The 20,952-nt window shown below is 33.5% G+C and overlaps 1 protein-coding gene across 1 annotated transcript in view; it reads right to left on the reverse strand.

Annotated features, from left to right (window-relative positions):
* Positions 1-11,612: 11,612 nt before the first annotated feature.
* Positions 11,613-20,952, reverse strand: part of SYDE2 (Rho GTPase-activating protein syde2) — a 79,454-nt gene continuing 70,114 nt past the window's right edge. The window contains exons 4-5 of the mRNA XM_051211983.1: positions 14,993-15,467; positions 11,613-12,367 (exon numbers count right to left, since the gene is read on the reverse strand). Coding sequence (XP_051072114.1) covers positions 11,865-12,367; positions 14,993-15,467 — 978 coding nt within the window. The 3' untranslated portion in view covers positions 11,613-11,864. The remainder of the gene's footprint in view (positions 12,368-14,992; positions 15,468-20,952) is intronic.

A 20,952-nucleotide genomic window follows, 5' to 3' on the forward strand; every position in this document is an offset into this window, starting at 1 on the left:
AAAAATGTGATTATGTACACTGTGAAAAGGAAAAAAAATTTTTTAGATGGGATTGATAGTGTGGGTCCTCGATAATTGTTTGCTTTGATTGTTTTGGTTTTTTTTTATATGGCAAAATGTACGTAACGCTTTGGTTTTTTTATAAGTCTCCCAGAACGTGTTTAACAAGAGGGTGTATTGCTAAGGTTTTCCTCTTCCTCTTGTTTCTTAGCAATTGATGGAAGTGATTGTTTGTTCGCAGTATTGTCTTCTGTGACTTGAGGGACTTCGTAGAAAGCTGGTTTTATTCGGTCTATGGAAATTGTCTCATTGTTCCCATTTTTGTTGATAATGAAATATTTGTGAGTGCGTTTTATTACTTTATAAGGGCCTTCATATGGTGGTGTCAGTGGCTTTTTCACCGCGTCTACTCGAACAAAAACAAATTTGCACGTTTCTAAATGTTTATCGAGATGGACTCGGTTGTTGTATTCTCGAGGTGGTATTGATCTGATGTTCTGCATCATTTGTAGTAATCTGCTTACAAAACGAGAAGGGTCTCCTGGCGTTGTGGGTTCATTCTTGACCAGTTGTCCTGGTAACGTCACTGTCGTGCCATAGACTAGTTCAGCGGCCGTGCATCCGATGTCTTCCTTTACTGACGAGCGAATCCCAAGGAGAACGAGTGGTGAGGCATCGCTCCATTTTGAAGAGTCCGGTTGTGCCATCAGAGAGCTTTTAAGTTGGCGATGGAATCTTTCGACCATGCCATTAGCTGCCGGATGATAAGCTGTCGTTTTAACACGATTTACTCCAAGAAGTTTGGTGAACTCGTGAAATAGGACGGATTGTAATTAGGGACCGCGATCTGTTGTGATTGTTGATGGTTCGCCAAAGTTGGATATCCAGTGGTCGAGGAAAACTGAAGCCACTGTCTCTGCGGATGTGTCTTTAATGGGGCATGCTATGGCCCATCTTGTGAACCTATCTATTGCTGTGAGGATATGTGTGAAAGAGTTTGATGGTGGCAGAGGCCCAACTAAATCTAAATGCACGTGCTGGAAGCGTTTGTCAGGGATAGGGAACTTCCCAATTGGACTGGAGGTGTGTTTCTGCGTTTTACTGCGTTGGCACTGGAGGCAGCTACGTGTCCATCGTTTAACATCCGAGTTGATTTTAGGCCACACAAAACGTTCGGTAATGAGCTTTGTTGTTGCTCTGATGCCTGGATGTGAAAGACCGTGCAAGTGCTGAAATATTTTTCGTCGGCAAGTGTGTGGGACAAACGGAAGATTGTTGCCTGTTGAAGTGTCGCACATAATGAATGCATCTGAAAGAGGAATTGGTACAGGTTTGAGATCTAAGCTAGACTTTTCTTTGCAGACTTTTAATTCTGCATCATCTGCTTGTAATTTAGCCAAGGTTTCAAGGCTGATGTCATGATTGAGTACCATCGTATTGATATCCCTCCTAGATAGTGCATCTGTAACAATGTTCGTGTGACCTTTGATAAACCTGATGTCTGTGGTAAATTGGGAGATGTAATCAAGTTGTCTTGCTTCTCGTGGGGAGTGTTTGTCATACGATGTGCTAAAAGAATGGCAAAGGGGTTTGTGATCTGTCATAATGATGAAATCACGACCCTTTAGCAAGAAGTTGAAATGTTTTACTGTTAAATACATAGCTAGAAGTTCGCGTCCAAAGGTACTATAACGTTCTTGTGCTGGTGATAATCTCTTAGAATAAAACGCTACGGGAGTAGTCATGTTATTTACCTGTTGTTGCAATACAGCCCCGACAGCTTTATGTGAGGCATCCGTACATAGGATCAAATGGGTGGTGGGGTCTGTATTGAGGTGTTGTAACATGGTAGCGTTGGCTATCAGGGACTTTGCTTTTTCAAATGCGATTTTAGCATCAGGAGGTAGCCTGAATGTTTGATTCTTTTCTTTCCTCGTACCTTTTTTGTCACTTTTCAGTAAATCAGTTAACGGCTGTAACACATCCGCACATCGTGGTAGGAATCGGCGGTAGAAACTGCACGTCCCGAGAAAACGGCGTAATGGCTTTATAGAGGTTGGTTCAGGGTAACTGGTAATAGCTTCAACTTTTGTTGGGAGTGGTTCGATGCCTTGAGAGCCAATGTAATGTCCTAAAAACTCTACGGCTGGGACGGCGAATATACATTTAGAAGGATTGATAACAACGCCATGTTTCTTGAAACGTTCAAAGAAGATCCGAGCATGCTGAGCTACTCCTCTATTGATGAGCTGGCGATCAAAACATCGTCTATGTAGGCGAATACGAAGTCTAAACCTCTTGTAACATCGCCCATGAATCGTTGGAATGTCTGGGCGGCATTTTTCAATCCGAATAGCATTCTTAGAAACTCAAACAGACCAAAGGGTGTGATGATGGCTTTTTTCTCGATGTCTCCTGGTGCCATTGGAATTTGATGGTATGCGCGCACGAGGTCGAGTTTCGAAAAAATGCATTTACCATGTAAATTTAACGAGAAGTCATGTATATGAAGGATAGGGTACCTATCAGGGATGGTTTGATTATTCAGACGGCGGTAGTCACCACACAGACGCCAATCTTGGTCTTTCTTTGGTACCATGTGTAACGGCGAGGCCCAAGGACTATTAGATGGTCTGATGATACCAAGTTGCATCATGTGTTCAAATTCTCTCTTAGCTGTCTGCAACTTTGTTGGTGGTAGTCTCCTCGCTCTGGCGCGAATGGGTGGTCCGGTGGTAGTGATGTGATGTTGCACATGGTGTGGATCGCATTCTTTTTGGTAGTCTAGTTTCGTGATGCATTCGTACTCTGTCAGTATGTCGTTGAAAACGTTGTTTGCAGGCTTCATTATTCGTACACCATGGATTTCATAGTCGTTGGAAGGTGTACCATCTACCTGTAAACGTGTATTTGCGTCGATTAATCTCTTCTTGGTCATATCTACTAACAAATTGTAGGCACTGAGAAAATCGGCTCCGAGGATGGGTCGTTTGACTTGGGCAACTATGAAAACCCATGTGAATCGTCTTCGGAGTCCGAGGTCTAATATAAGAGATTGCTCTCCGTATGTTTTGATAATTGATTCGTTAGCCGCGATGAGAGACAGCTTGGTGCTTGTTGTTTGTTGTCTTCGAGAGAGGTGAAGTGGGATAATGCTGATTTATGCTTCTGTATCGACTAAAAAGTCTGAGCCAGAAATGCGATCCCTGATGTGAAAGAGGCGGCTAACTTGTTGGCCAGTAACAGACGCCGCCATTACTGTCTGGCCGGCTCGTTTCCCTGATAATCTGGCTTGTTTGTCGTAAAGTTGCACGGTTTAGTGCAACGACGTGCCTTCTCCCCGAAAGTCGCATGATACCAGCAAGTGTCCGCTGCCCGTTTGGATGACCTAGGGCGAGGTCTGGACCTTGATCGCTTTCTCGAGATCGATCTTGCAGGACGAGAGTGGATCGTGGCAATGGTCGCCTGCAACGATGCTACTTGCTGAGTTAAGTGTGCTATTTGCTGCTGAATGTCCAGAGGGGGGTTTATAGCATCTCTACTAAAGGTTTGTACCGCGTTGATTCCGCGACTATCGGGATATATTTCCGTCATCTCATCAGCCATGTCAGCTAGATCGTCGAGGGTGACAGAGGTCCCTGAAATACTGAGAATTTGTCTAACACTATGTGGTAACCTTTGTAACCACATTTGCTTAAGTAGCGTCTCGTTTAATTTGTATGGGCCGGCTAGCTGTCGCATGTGTCGGAGCAACTGTGAAGGTCTCTTATCCCCTAGCTCGCACGAGGTAAGCAGTTGTTGTAAACGTTTTTCGTCTGACAGCGGTGTGCGTTAGATTACTGCAGCTTTTATCTTGTCATAAGGGTCAGTTTCTGGTACATTGTCGATCAGGTCACCGACTTCCGTTGCTACTTCTATAGGTAGTGCACCGACGACGTGGGCATATTTGGTCGCTTGCGAACGTATACCCCTCACCAAAAATAGTACCTCAACTTGTGCAAACCAAATTCTAGGGTTGTTGACACCGTAGGTTGGTAATCTTAGTACAGAAATAGCATTGATTGAGTTTAAAACATTATCATCTGGCTGTGATGAATGAAAGGGGTTGGTTGGTGAACTATCTATATCAATAAGTTTACCGGGAAAGTTCATAATGACAAAAACAAAAATGGTGTGTCGTGCCAAGTAATAATAATAATAAATATGTAGATATATATAGTGGATGTCTATAAAAAATCGAGGCTCACCAAATAATTGTGGTGGACCAGACAGATATGAACGCGAAAAGTATCAACAAAACTACTAAAGATCAATAGTAATATTTATGTATACCAGCTAATTGTTACAAATACAATAAAAATTTGGGACGTTACTTAAATTGACCAAATGTTGCGTGTTCTGATTGGGTCCGATATTATGAATCCACAATTATAAATGCTTGGTGATTCTGAGCGGGTTGACGAACTCTCCAGTGATATAATCCAACTTAGAATGAGATATACTCCAATTACAGTCTATAAATAATAGTAGTATTTGATTTAGACTTCAGTTAAGTCAATCACAAACGAAGATAGAACGAGGAGTGTGTGAGTAGTAGTGTATTTGTTAGCCAGCAAGAATATGTCACGCTATGTCAGTATCATAACGGAAAGTGTGTTCAAGGTCATTTACTAAAACAACAGTTACAGTCATTTAATGTTAAATATACATACAGTGGAAGGTTGGCAAAATAAATACAAATAACATTGAAAACTATTTACAAAATAAGCTTGTCAGGCCTATCTCCACAACTCTGACAGCAGCAGTGAACAGACTGACCTCTTTGATATAATGTAGCCTACCCTAACCTCTCTAAGTAGCGAGAATGATGGTGAGCACAAGCGTAATCAACTTTTGAACACGCAGACTAATAACTGTTGTTACAGTATTGAATATCATGCTCACCTACGAGGGCCTAGATCTATTCTCACCCTACACCCTATCTCTAGTTCACGGGATCACAATCGTAATTGCTCTTAGAACAAAAATGTTCCGCATTCGACAGTACAAACCCACTAAATATAAAGAGTTCCGAAATAAAATAAGGGTTATAACAACTGCCAATTACATGCAGTAGATCCTCCCCAGGTTAACCCTCCTGAAAATAGCTGCGACCCGAGTTATCAGCTTATCTATCAAGATTATACTGGAAATAGTGACACACCATCCAGTCAGTTATTATTATTTGTGTCTAAAATACATGCATGCCAATCATCAGATCTTCTAAGATCTACCATTAGCAATTACTATCTAATTAACAAGTGAGAAGTGAAAAAAATCATGAATACATGTGAATAGTATGTATGGACTACGAATCAGGTTTCACAAATTAAGAACGGGTAAAATATACTCAAATTTGAGTGAGCAGATGCAGATTTTAACAGACGTAATCAAAATTTACATCCCATATTCGGCTACATTGGTTATCTGTCAGATAATTACGAACTAAGAGGAGCTGTGTAATCTACTGATGAAGTTGCCGGATACTCATTAGGTAACGAAGACGTTCATAAGAACACTAGATTAATTGACATGTAGTGTACGTTGAACGGAAGTGAATTTGAAATAATTATTAATACCAAAAAACTAACACTATAGGAGTATACAAATTTACGATTAATTATGATAGTGTGAAATATAAGGTTCACATTTTTGTGGTTTCACATAAAGATGAAAGCCGTGATTTGAATAATAATCAAACGAATAACCCAGTTCATGGTTATTTTAAGATAACTATGCCAAATTAATAGAAATGACTCACTTAAAGTGTTCTGTAACTAGCAAAAATAACTGTAAATGACTATCTCATTAGTTTGTAGCGTGGAGTTGAGTCGTGATTGACTATGAACACCACCACAAGGAAATGCGTGCCAAACAAATAAGAAGGCGAAGATTGAACGTAACCAGATTTATTTCGTTGGCGATCTCGTGGTATCGAACGAATACCAAGATCGTGCCAAAAGAAGTACAAGTGAAATCAGCGGGCAAGAGTACGAACGTACGAGGTCACAATCCGCGGAAAAGTAATGGAAAGTAATGGTCGTACGATATGTCTGTCATTAGCACAGTTAAACAAAAGCACATTAAAACAAGCACAGGTACAATTGGTTATAATAATAATAATTGTTTTCATTAAACCAATCGTGTTCTTGTGATAAAAGTAAGTCACTACAAGTTAATAAGAACAGTAATATCTCGACGTTTTACTACCTGTTTATATGTTAATCTTTAAAATAATTTTCGTGATTCCTTTAATGATTTGTCAATCGTCTACTGTATGATACACAAGTAGGTTTTTACTTAAGATTAACAAAAATAGTTTGTATTGGGTAACGTGTTATGAATCATGACATTTATTATCAAACACTTTTATGCAAAGAGAGAAATCAATTTTATCAAGATAACAAAGCAAAATATATATACATCACCAAGCAGAGTATTAATTTTTCTGATGTTTTCGGAAAATCTATGTACTGTATTGCAGTTGACCCCGAGTAATCATATTCTAATCTTTTAGTAAATTTCTAATGCCTGAATAATATACACGTAGCATAAATGTTCCTGTTCGTTTGTATCGCATCTAAATTAATACCCATACATTAAAATTAATTCCAGTGATGTTGCTATTATTTATTCATTTCCTGAATAGTTATTATATGTTGTATCTGCATTTTTGAAATGATACTACGTTCCTTGACAAATAATGTCATTATATCGACGTTTTTATCTGCTTAGAATTCGATTAAAACAATGTAAAGCACTGAGCATAAAAGAGTTAGAGCCTACATGATTTTTCTAATTTATTCAGGGTAGATTTTCTAAAACTTACTATATCTAAATGTTGGCGTATACGAACAATTTTTGAAGTATGGTGTATATCTTTGATAATTTTTTTATAGGAGGTAAGTTCACTTCAATAAATGAGAAATCCTTCAATTGTATGTTCGGAAGTAAATTGAGGAGGATATCGGCTATAGACATACTGAAAGTGTGTATGAATAATGTCATCATTCTACGGTGATAGTAAAAATAAGACGGCAAGAGAAAGTGAAATAAATTTCATTGATTAGTGATTGGTGATCTTCTCAGTCAAAAACTTCTTAAGACTTGGTTATCCATGATTTGTTTGAATTTTACGTCTAAAGCTATTGGTTGTAGGTCACTATGACTTTTAAAGATAAAATCTTCATGCACCGGATCAAATAGATTCTTGTAAGTTGATTTTTGATAATTCAATTTTATATATCAGTTCTCTTTTAATGAGTCACATGAAGTATTTTGTAGTTTAGTTTATAACAAGCCAGTTGACTAAGCTCTGAAAGGGGTAACCACTATGAGTACAGAATTACTTAATATTTACTGTTTTACTAGTGGTTGTTTAACTGAACTCTCAATTCATGATACACTTAATCACTTTTTTTTTAGATAAATAAAAGTATGACTAGTTGCATTGACTTTGGTTTAACATATAGTCTACGAAAACATTAAATTTTACTGGATGTACATAATGATTCAAATAAACCAAGGGACTGTATTTAAATCCAACTTTTGGAACAATAATTAAGAGCTACGGTGTGATAATTGTAACCAAAGAATTAATATTCTATAGCAAACATTAATCTTATTTGTTAGGTTGATTTTGTTTTCGCTGAACAACGATTTCGTTACGGAAATTAGCATTACTTAGCTAAGAATTTCATGTACATTGCTGATCTGAATAAACGTGGACTTTTCTGAACACAACAATTTCATTGAATTTTGTCTAGATAAATTTGTTCGATCTATACATTTAAAAAATGAAGATACATTAAACTCTGGAAATTAAATGGTACTGATTACTCATAGGAACCATTCAAAACGTATATAGACAGATGCATTATAAGTTATTTCAATTTTAAGAAGCTAACTGCATAGTGTTCCATAAGCTTTGACATTATCAGAAAATACTTTAGTTTGATGATACTGTATGCTCAAACTTGTTATTTCTGATCAATTAAAGTATGTTGAAAACATACTGGGCGCTAGATCCGAAATTTATCAATCTTGAAAACCTTTGTTCTCTTGCAATCAAACATGATCAGATATTGTTCGAGGGGTCAAATTATTGGAGTTGGGACATAATCTGAATCAACCACATGTTGACCATGAGATTTCGATCTTGAACAAACATTTTAAATTATTTTAACACAATCAGTCAACAGCCAATATATTGTAAACTGAATTATGTAAAATAGTGTTTTTCGGTGCAAATACATCTGCATATGTGAACTGCTCAGAGTCCATTAAGTTAAAAAACAATTATATTCGAAGTCATATACGTGTATAGTAACGTAGAGTTTGGATTCGGGAATTCTGAAAACCTCACCAAATATACCTGTCAGTTAATTAAGTTGAGCAGAAATACTTTAATAAACAAGGTCATTTTGTGCTGAAGATTTGCTTTTAAGTAAATAACGCTTAAATAAATAAATCAGTATAGACTCCTTGACTCTAATGAATGAGATAAATCAACCAAGTCTGCGGTACGATCAACCAGTTCATTTAGAATGGTTATATTTACTCATTGTGAAATTAAAAAAGAAATTATTAATATCTTTTAGTAGCATTGTGTTTTATAAACTACATGATTTAATTTTGAAGCTGCTCTGTCATTCTGGACAGCATTTCCAACACATGCTTTATGTAGAATTGAGGCTTCCAGTTATTGCAGAGTTACTATATCATTTTGTTCATTATCTCCATAGATTTATTTATCTATATTTCTCGCTGTATTGACAATGTCTATCTTTGATGATTGACCTCTAGCATTGTTGTTGACTGACATCTTCGTATGGGATCATAGATTGATTGTAGGTCATTATCTATTCATTATTAATTGATCTGGACGTTATGATTCTAAAAGTTTTCCGGTATACTTGGAGCCTCCCAGATCCAGAATTTATGTTCATAGTTGTCAAAATGAATTGAATCAATAACAGCATATCGTGCAGTCTCATTATCAATCTGTGGTAACTCATGAGTAGGTGAAAGGGATGTACATATTGTACAAAGTAATATTCTTGATTGGTGAGATTTATTTTATCGATGATTTTGTATTTTTCTTCTTTTTCTGATGTGTCTTTCGACTTGCATATAATAAAGTGAAGTGATTATGTTGGTTTGTAGGCAAAGTTGATTCGAAAGAACTTCATAATCCTTGAAGTGGTCTTTGAGGTATTTGTAACATATGATGGGACGATCTGCTTCTTGATTTCCGGGATTGCTTTTTTGATGATATGAAAACCATTTCACTGAAAGTTCTCTGTCAGCTGTAGGTACACTTCATATAATTCATTTATTAGAATATTTACAATTTAAAAACAATCACTTACCACTATATTTTTAAATGGCTTAGTCGGGAACGTGAAACTGAAATCAATTTTACCGTTCACTTATTTTATTTAAAAAAGGTATACACTATTAAATAATAATTCTACTCAATACATTGTGTTGTGTTGAACAAATAGTTCTAAATATGGAGACTTTTAATTTTATCACTGTCAACTTCATTTGATAAAAACATCAAAGAGGTTAGAATTCTTTGTTTAGGCCACTTATTACAGATAATCTGAAGGTAAGAATAAAAGATGGCGCAATTAATCTATAATTCTGGGAATATGACTAGGCCCGATCGTAATTTAAAAATGTACATTTTACATAAATAAAATTATTTAAAAGTCAACACCTTAAGCAGCTATCATCAGTCAACAAATGAAACAATTGTCTGGAAGCTATCTCAAATCCTGAATAAATGCTCGCTTTCCATACGTAGAAAACTGGGACATGTATTACTATGATCATCTTACTACTTACCTGTTATTAGTAGTATAAAAAAGATAACAACCAATAATTCATTTGCCCACTAGACATCATTAAATCACAAATAAAAATGGTAAAAAAAAATGATAATTTATTTATCCTTCACGCATCTTCATCGACTTCCTGACCATTTAACCATTAATAAATTCATCGAACAGTTTAAAATTGAGAAAAGAAATTCTTATTATTGTTATTATAATTATAATAGTGATTATCACTGATTTATTTTATTGATTACAAATTGTATAGATAATTTCCACAGATTTAGAATAAATTGAAAGTACAACCTGTAGTTTATTCATAAATCACACGTGATATCTAAACATTATGAATATTGTCACTATTGTTATTCATGTTACATTATTTGTAATAATAACAATATTTATAGATAACAACATAATGAGAGTAATAAATGTAAACATTGTCAAATAAAATTTAATCTTTATCGTCTAAATTACTAAGATATAAATAGATACTTTTTTTTTGTTGTTGTTGTCAACTTGAAAATACAGCTGGATTGATTATAGCAAGCAAGAAAAAAAAATCAAAAGAGAAGGAAGTGACTGGGTGTAAATGTATGTTAACACGTCTGTTCTTTTGTATTTGGAAATGTTTTTTTTATATTCAAACTATCAAGAGATGAGTAGAAGTGCTTATAGTAACAGTACATATATGGCTTTATTTATCTATACTTATTTATTCTCATGGTATTTCTACTCAGGTTTTGCAAATAATCGTAAGTTTGTATACATGTAGGACATATACATTTCTATCCAGGTACATTGAAATCTTTAATATATTTGTGCGTATAAATGGTATATTTGTGTGATTTATAAAACCAATCTGATCTACATCATTATTTAGATTATCAATGCGATACCAAAAGTGAGAATATATAGTTCAATATATTTATGTGAATGTATGAAAGTTGTACCATGAGCGTAGCACTGAAGAAGTATTGCTGGTCCAGCCAACAAATGAGAATAAACGATTGCTTAATCAATTTGTGAATCATATATCGTAAATCATTGAAATAAATCACCGAAGCAAAATAAAATGTTGATTACTGAGTTGTCTCAGTCTATATCAAGCATACATAAATTTTATGCACATATGTATATCATTGTGTTTCGTAAAGATGAATAAAAGCCATATTTTAACAAGCATAACGTGGAAATCACGATGGTGATGGTGTTGACAATCAGTTACAGATCTTCTTTTAAACAGAACTTCTAAGTGTTAATTTTCCATTTGGGTACTTGTATTTCATATTCACATTAACACGACACTTACTTTTGAAGAATTAAAGCCAAATCAAGTAACAATAGAAACAAACAATGATTAGGAAACATGTCATAGAAGTGTACTGGAAATTTAACAAAGACTAAAAAGACATATAACCATTGACAGAGAAGGGATGTACGTATTCTCTACATTTTTATAAACAATAGAATTTTATTGGTGAGTAAAAAATGAAGATGATTTAATGTAATAGGTAGTAAGAGAACATGATTTAGTATGAGAAGATGATAATAGTATCATGACGGCGAAGTAATAAAAATAATTTTTGACAATATTTCACGATTATAGTATTAAGATTATTTACGAAGCCAATAAATGCACTTGTCCTTTATCGATTTTAGTTTGGACATACCAGTTTAGTTTAGTTAATCTAACTCCTTGTTCAGCATTATTACTTTTATATATATTTAGTTACTTAAAAAGGAAAAGTTAGGAAGGAATATTTGCGGGATCAACAAAATTTAACTGAATACATTTTGTGTACATCTTCTGAGGGGAAGAGATATTACATTCCAATAAAATGTAGATTAAGTTTTTCAATATTTGAGGTTCTTTATTGATTGGAGGGATTTGAGTTATACGAAAATAGTCAAGGGGTGGCGTGTTTCGTCTTAACTGAGATTTAATTCAAACATGTTTTTGAATATTACTGGAATGGGGAAAGGTTAACTAAAAGGATGTGAACGTCTAGAGAATCTTTGAGTTCGCCCGTAATTCTGACGTTCCTGGCTAGAGCTTCTGTTGAGCTCACTTCTATCAACTGATGAGCTAGCATGTGATGGAGGACAGGGTTGTCTTGAACCAACTGATAAGCTTGAGCGTGTTCCACTATCTGTTCCGGTAGATCCGGTTGTTGGTATATCTTGAAAACGTGGATGTACACGCATGTTTGATTCATCACTTGGAAGCATCACCTGTTGGTCTCGAAAATCAAAGCCTACTGTATACTCTCTGGCGCTACCCAAAGTTATATCTGTTTGAGATAACGTCTTTCTTTGAGCTGAATGTGTTCGTATAGTTTTTGCATTACCGAAACTGACAGTTTGTCGAGGATCTCTACTAGTTCTCCGATGTCCTTCTTGACCAACTGCTTGTCTTGATGAACCATTAGATCCATTTCCGTATTTCACAGTTCCACTTCTACCTATTCCTGCATAATCTGATTTATCTGCAAAGAGGAGCGTAACAACAAATAAAGTAATCAGTATTACAAATTTATCAGTAATTTGTTAAGCACTATCACTTAATATTAAAGTAAAAATCATGCTATCAACACAGAATACATTAATACAATACAAATTTTCTTATGGTTAGTGGCCTTATACTGTTAGGTTAATCAAAAATTAAATCCATTAAGAATTAAATCGCAATTTAGATATTTCACGCGTTACGTCTGTAAATACGGTGATAAACGATACAGGGTTACATCTATTTTAGCTAGACAGAAACCATAGCATTAAAAGCGAATAAAAGACTGGATTGTGGTACAGAGATGTAAACTTTAATGCTACATAGTATGATAAATCACTTTGGCTGTATAAGAACATGTAGAAACAGAAGATACGATAGTGCTACATAACTGGTTAGATAAATCAGTCAAACAGAAATAGCAAATGAACTAAAACAGATAAATGAAATTGGCTCACGAATACGTAGTACAACTAGAGAATGTAAGGAATAATTTTCTAGCTCTTTAGTCATACAGAGGAAATATGAGAATAATATTAAGGACCGACGAGAATTGTTTCATGAATTTGAAATTATCATCATATTGTTAAATGTCTAAGTATCAAACTATTGATATGGCTTGTTCTTCCTATGGCTTCAAAAGCTACATAGTGTACGAAAATTCATTTCGGGAATCATTTCATTTAACGATTTGCCAAAAGCACTTCAATTTCATCATTTAACACCTAATTTAAAAGCTTTTTCTTGTAAATTATATACCAAATTCTTGTAAATGTAATCACGAGTGATGATATGTTATTTTATGCAAACACTTGATTTTTTTTTGGGGGGGGGGTCATTTTTCTTTCTGGTAATTTCAAGAAAACACTGAATATTTTTTTAAATTTACCTTGTAATTTATGATGAAATGATCAAAACTGTTACTTTTACTTCAAATATATATCACCAGGAATTATTTAATTTTCTGTTTAGTTTATGGTATTGGATTGTATAATCCTGGATCTTGTTTCAAACGAATCTGTTGAAATACACAAAATGCTTTTCGGTAAAACATTCATAGTACGAAACTTGAGATTTGTAAATTAGCCTACATATTCTAATTGATCTGTTCATAATGACATGATTAGTACATATGTATGCTTCACTTACGAGTGGTGTTAGTATCAGTTTATAAACAATTTACCCGATGAAAATCTACATGAAATAGTTAATAGAAATATAGATAAACAACACTAAGTGGACCTGACAAAACTGGTTATCAAAATTCGCCAGTGGGTTCATTAAAGATTTTAGACCACTATTGGAAACCTGGAAGCACTGGTCGACCGTTTCGTCCTATCGTGGGACTCCTCAGAAGTGCTTCCAAGTTTTCAATGGTGGTCTAACATCAATCGGTTCATGATCTCAATCTAAAACTTAATAATCTCCACAACCCCTATACTTATCATTTAAGATGAGTATTTAAGCAAATCATATGCCTTAGTATCGAACAGGGAGTATTACTTTCGAATTCTCAAAATATGGATCATTTATTTCTCAGAACGTTTATTGATTTGGTTTGTAAATATTGTTATTGTTATGTTTAAGAATGGTCAAAAAGCAGTGAAAAATTCTACTCATAAGTTGACTACTCGATAATAAGCAGTAGTATTTTCACAGTTAAAATCATTAACTGATCTTAGTTAGACTACCGTTAAAAACTTCGAAACACTGGGTGGCCGTTTCGTCCTGGCATGGGACTCCTCAGGTGTGCGCATCCACGACCTCACATGCAGGAATCAAACGCTGGCGCTTCACCTCGAAATCAGTTAGTCGTTATCCAATAGTTTCAAAGTCTAACTATGAACAATCCGTGATCTTGCTCAGCCCATCGTCGACTGCCTACGATGGATAACTGTCTCATACCCGATACAGATTAAACTCCGTTGGTGACGGCTTCTTATTAGAACTTCAGGAGTTAGGTCTTAAAACTAGCAACTAGTGAACACATGGTTATTGTTGGTATGGAAGATTTGTGCTTCCAGTGTTTCGAGGTTTTCAGTGGTTGTTTAGATAAGATCAGTTCGTGATTTCAACTGTGGAAATAATACAATCTCCACAAATCTCCCATACTAATAATCAATAGTGTTATATTATTGCTTCAATTATTAAAAGATAGTCTAATGATTATGTATTGACCAAAGGTTGGACACTAGTGATTGTACAAATATTAAGCTCTTTGGATGTCACGTACTCAAATAATACACATTTTGTTCGCACAAAATTCAAAGTTTTTTGTATTCTCACTCACAACAGTAAATTTGTAGTAATTATTCTACTTGATGGTGACTTTCTATCTTTTAAAAGTTATTAGGCAACCGCAATGTTAGATAAATGTTGAATGTAAATACTGCTTTCTCGGTTACTTGTAACCACAGACAAACTGTTTCATATAATACACAGAGGTCACACTGCCAAATAACTAACATTTTCGGGAACTCAGATCCAGTGAATGTTAGAAATGAAACTAAAAATCCACAATGACAGACACATCCCAGTTTAAATAAGCTTAATTGTCTAAAACAACTTATTTTTCTTAAAGCACTAAGGAGGACTAAGAAGTTACCTGATTCGGCCTTACTGGCTAGAATGCTAGATCTTTGTACCGTGTGTGGGGATCGATAGCCCAGTCCAGTTCCAGCTGGTCCGGATATTGTCGATCTAATGGCACTTGATGCTCGATGACTGGATTGATCGTATCGATGCTTAGGATGATGATGATGTTGTTGGGGGTGAAATCCAGTTGGGTGCTGATCTTCTGGCAGTGGAGGATTTGAAGAATAGGGTGAAGTCCAAGATTCTGCAGGATTAAATTTATACGACTTTGAACGGTCATCTGGCCAGATTTCTAAAATAAATTTAAATATTTCGGCCATTTTTCTAGGTTCTAAGATATTTGGATCAAGATTCCTTGCAGAACTTGGTGAAGGATAGAATAGGATAGGAGCAAGACAAGTTGCTAGATTTTGTGTATCCATTTTATTCACTTCACAATTATTTGTCAATCGTTTAAAATGATCCAAGAGATACAAAAGGATTTCCTTGAATTAAGAAAATGAATACATATAAAATAGTTTGATAGCAATAAATTTGAAGTTATTAAGAGAACCAAAACAGAGTGATTCACTAAAGAGCGAAGAATGTTTATGCATTTATATACAGATCGTCAAATAATGTGTTGACGTTTGTAGATTGGCTATGCATAAAAGTCAATAAACACGTAGTTAGTAACTTATGATACGCTGTTTTGTTTCTAAAAATTAAGTGGATCGAATCTCACTGTAATTCATCACAATCCATTAACTGACATCAGCTAGTGATGAAAATCGTTTCTGAATTGCACAATATCTTCAACTATTCAATAAGGTAAAATTATTTTTTGAAATAGTGTTTAAATCTCATTTTTATAAATAATTTTCTAGAAATCATTATGTCGACAGTAGTCGAAGGTTAAGTTGTTTATTACCAGTATTCCATTTAGGTTTCATTTTGAATATTGCATAACGCGTTGTGATGACTTGTTTCTGAAGTTTAAGCACAAACTACTGACAACAGTAAGAAAAAAACACCTAGTTAGACTATATTCGCATCTTAATGGAAATTCGTAAATAGAACTGAATTCCATAAAATTTGCATTAAGGAAAATAGAAGTATGTTATTGACCCATATTATGGGTGCTCAAAATCATTGGTACACTTTACATTAATTTAAAATATGTAGTATACACCGAACACTCAAATTATTGTCAATTTAATAGTCGAATTCGTGAGACAATTAAAGCCAGATCACTATGGAAAACCTGAAAGCACTGGACGGCCGTTTTGTCCTAGCATGGGGCTCTTCAACAGTGCACATCCACGATCCTGCCTCACGGGATTCGAACCCAAGACCAATTGGCATAACTAAGATAATAATTAAACTTCGTCTGAAAATTATTGACTAGAATTGTTTGTTTTACTTAGATAAATTACATAAAGATATAATGATTTATTTAATATTTGTCTAGTCGATTCTTTTACCGAACAAATTATATTGTCACTACGGATAAATATTACTCATAATGGAATACCGAATTGAAAAGTAAAACAAAGGTTCTACATTTCATGTTAAGAAAAATCAAATATATTTCAAATAATAATCAGCAAATTATTGAACATAAATAAGAACTTTCGTCTAAATTTGATTGAATAGTTTCACAGTATTTCAGAGCCGAGTTGGTGTAAGACATTAAAGAGGAAGAATATATTTGTAAAATTTAAGCCAAAGGATTTGAAGTAAATTCAACGTTTCACCTGGTAATCTGGTTCAAGCTTTTCCAAAGAAATATAATCAAACATCAAACAGAAGTTTTCAAATACATTCTTTCTCTTTAAAATTATTAAACAGTTTATCTGGTTATTTTTATGAGAAAAAATGATGTTTGAGAGATTCAATTTTATGTGAATAAAGGATACGACCCGCGTAATTGTAGTAAATGACATAAAAATTGACAGAGAATGTCTTATTTATTGTCTAATTATTTATAAATTGTCATTTATAGATATATGAATGTTGTTTTGCAAATACCTGAGGTTACGTTTTTTTGTTGAGAAGTTCGGAAGTTATAGATTAATCAAAAGTCATTGATATTGGTAAATCACTATAGTTGAAAAATCATTTCATAATTTCAAAATTATCCTGCTGAAGTTGTGGATTTATGAAATAATTGATCCTATCTTAGTTGTCTGATAGTAAATTCTATATTTACTTAAATTTGAATGTTATTAAATTTTGCACAAGCTTTAGGCAGTTTTGATAGTTTAATAAATAGGCTCGTTTATTTTGATAATTATCTTCATAGTAAGTCGTCCGTTACATCTAAGACAATAAAAGCATTTTATTGGATTGATGCCATAGTGTTACAATTATATACTTCTAAGAGTAAGATGAAAATGAATAATTATATTTATTTTTCAAGTGATTTTAGGGATAAAAAGCACTGTTTATGTAAATCTATTAAGGTATCTTATTAGAATAATTATGCAGCTGTGTAAATATTTATGTATAAAACCACATATTTTAATCAATGTACACTGTATAGAACAATAATTTAATATATTATTTAAAGTATCCAGCATTACCACGACTACCATAATTAGTAAATGTAATGTCGTGCAACTAAGGGTGTTACTGCTAACTTACGTACATAGATGAGATCTCTCAAACATGCTCTCAAATTTATCATGATAATTGTGATGATAGTGATAATGTATGTAGTAATGTCTTTATACATTAGTTATAATCATAAGCGTGACGATAGAGTGATATTTCTTGTAGGTTTTCTCTTTCATTATTATCGTTGTTCCCTATTTTAGAAAGAAATAACTGGGAATGTTTTAAATTATTTTGATTATGTACATGTGCGTGTTTAGGGAAAAGCATAATTTATATTTATTTCCCTACCTCTCTCATACTCTCCTATTTGATATACAGCTTCAAGTTATTATGTCGATTTCGGTCCAACAAAACCTATATTGGCTACATTATGTGTATACACATAGTATTTGTTGATATTTAGTAAAAAAAGAGTAGATGTATGATAATTTATTGTTGAGGATCTTACTAAGACTGATATTTTAAAAAATCAATCTATCTGTAGTATCTCAAGCAGTTTGAACCTAACGTTTCATCATTTTTGTAAGATGCTACTAAATAATTAATCGTCTGCGGAAAGAAACTTTATTAATGTTGCTTACTCGATCAGTTGTAATCTAGAGGTCATCAGCTAGGAAAAACTATTGTGACTTAACAGTCTCCCTTTTCGTCCAATTTATTTAAAAGATTTAAATTTGGCTATTTATTGTTCGTAACTAGGGGTAGTCATGAGTTTACTAACGGTTCATTCTAATTATCGGATTACCATGGTTAAACGTTTTATATCCGTGAAAAGTTCTTATTTACAGATTAAGTCTGCCACATTTCCCTTGAGGTAAATTTAAATTGATACATACATATGATTCTCTGTAGGAGGTTGTAAATTTTGATACCGTGAACGGCTTCATGATAGCGGAAACAATGAATAATATACTGTTCAGTACCATAAATTCAATAAGAGTGTAAACTTTAGTCATTTATTCCAGATATTTGATAACAAAATCTAGTTTTTACAGAGCCAAAATATTTCTATAAGGTTGAAGGGTAAGACAGTGAAGCTAAGTTGCATTATGAATCTTCTTTTCTTTTTGGCTCTCTAAACCAATAAACATTTTGATTACTAGTCAACCTATTTTATTGGATATCGGCCTGTTTTTATACTTTATGAAAGCTACCTCATTGTAATACAGTATGACCAGATTCTCCTTGTGTTCCAACAAGTATAGAACAAGATTCATGATTCATTTTTCAGCGTTATGTAGACAAATGTGTTAAGATGGCTAGAGAGATATCCTCTGAAATTTCCTATGCATATCTTTAATGTATGTTCCTAAACAATTGAGTCATGGTATTAATTTATTTCTATAATTGTAAGTTTTAATTTAACTCGCCAATTACCTGTATATTGTTTTGCTGTTCATAAACCACTGTTAATAATCATAAATATACTTAGTTTTATACCATATGTTTCTTGGTTTAGTACATATCAGGATTCATTATTTATGGTCTATTATGGTCTTACATTTTTTATGCATAACCATAAGGATTTTGAAGCCTGACTTTTGATATCTTATTATATTTCTGATGTAATTGATCGTCAGGCAATATTCTTATATACATATCAGTTAAAGAGATTTACCTTACAACCTATCACAGATTATAACAGTTTTTGTCTTCGTGAAACATTAACGAATAGACTGTTGAAAAAATATTTACTGGTGTGATTTTTGGGAGTTAATTCCATTTGGCTACAAGTTATAGATATTGATTTCCTAAAGTTACAATGAAAAACTGTGGCTAGTGAAGTCAACTAAGATGAAAGGGCATCAGTAGATCACAAATATCACAGTTTAATATAATTTAACTTAAGTCAAAAGTTGAAGTATCGGAGGTCGTTTCCATGGAATAATTGTAGAGTGGTACACTTAAAACATTGAGCTTAAAGATATAGACCAGTGGATACTGACAATATCTAAATAGCACCTGGTGACGGTATAGTCTGGAGGTCATAAATTCAGTATTGTGCAAGATTATGGGTGCACATTTGTGAAGAGTATCAAACAAGAACGAAACCACTGTTCATTATTTCAGATTTCTTCATGGTTCACTAAATTATCAGTCAATGATGAAAAGATTTTGTATCAGTATGTTAATTCATTATATTTGTTCCTATTACTTTTTATTGGTTTGTTTTGTAATCCTAAAATTTTTAATTTTTAGGTTACACAATTTGTACGTAAATGGTTGATCTATAACTTTTCATTCTAGATTGATAGTGGATAGAGAAACCACTGAAAACAATCTTTTTTGTATTCAGAAGAAAGCAACCGCTGACTCTATATGACTAAATTATGAAACAGGCGATTATATTACTATTAAATGTAATTTCAGTCGATTCATACTAAATGACGATAGTTACGTTATTGTATAGGGATGTTTCCAACCATTTCATATAAACTCTTTAGGAAATAACCATACTTGTTATGTATGTTAATTAATTTGGTTAATAGAAACTAAATCATTTAGTAATTGACAGAAACTAGTTTGACATCAATATGTTAAAATCGATTAAAGATGATTTCATATTCCCAATACTTATTTAACTTTATGAATAAATTATAAATCTTACAGAGATCTTATTGTTTATTTAGATATGTTGCTAAGTAACAGAACGATTACTTCTAATATTTCAAATCAGGAATAAATCTGTATATGATTTCATCTTCCTGAATGTTTAATTAGGTTGTGATAAATTATGATTATAACAAATAACTACCGTTATCGATTCTGTCATACATATTTATGTCTCCATGACTGTTTTTTTCGCGCTAATTTTAATCTGTAAACGAAAAATAACATTCATTTCAATTCAGAAGGAATAAGTTATAGAAAGATGTAAAGATTAAGAATACATTTGTCTGATTTATTGGTGAAAGAAAGAGGTAGTCGCAGATAATCTGGTGAAATATATATATATATATATATATATATATATATTTTAATTCTAAAGAGTGGCGAACGATTATTTATAATACGAATCTTAAAATAAATAGTATAAATAGTACTATTTGGCTTATCATTATGCTGTATTATCCCATTCGCTCTATAACTCAAATTTTATGTTGTTTATAGCACTACTAATATCAGTGTCTGTGTAAGAGTTCAATTCGAGAAGTTCGAACTAGATGTCAGCAAATGGGATAGATTTAAAAATGGTTAGTAAGTAATCTTATATACAACGATGAGAGAAGTTTATGAGGGGTTATACTCTAGTCTGGATTATTAGTGATATACTTTTTCTTGGTATAGTCAGAAGGGATATGGATGCTGATGATGTTATTGCCAAAGTTACCAAACCCAGTTTGTACTTAAAATTTCACCTGATTCTTTGTT

The sequence above is a fragment of the Schistosoma haematobium genome, chromosome ZW (genome assembly GCF_000699445.3).
Source record: "Schistosoma haematobium chromosome ZW, whole genome shotgun sequence".
Classification (NCBI taxonomy): Eukaryota; Metazoa; Platyhelminthes; class Trematoda; order Strigeidida; family Schistosomatidae; genus Schistosoma; species Schistosoma haematobium.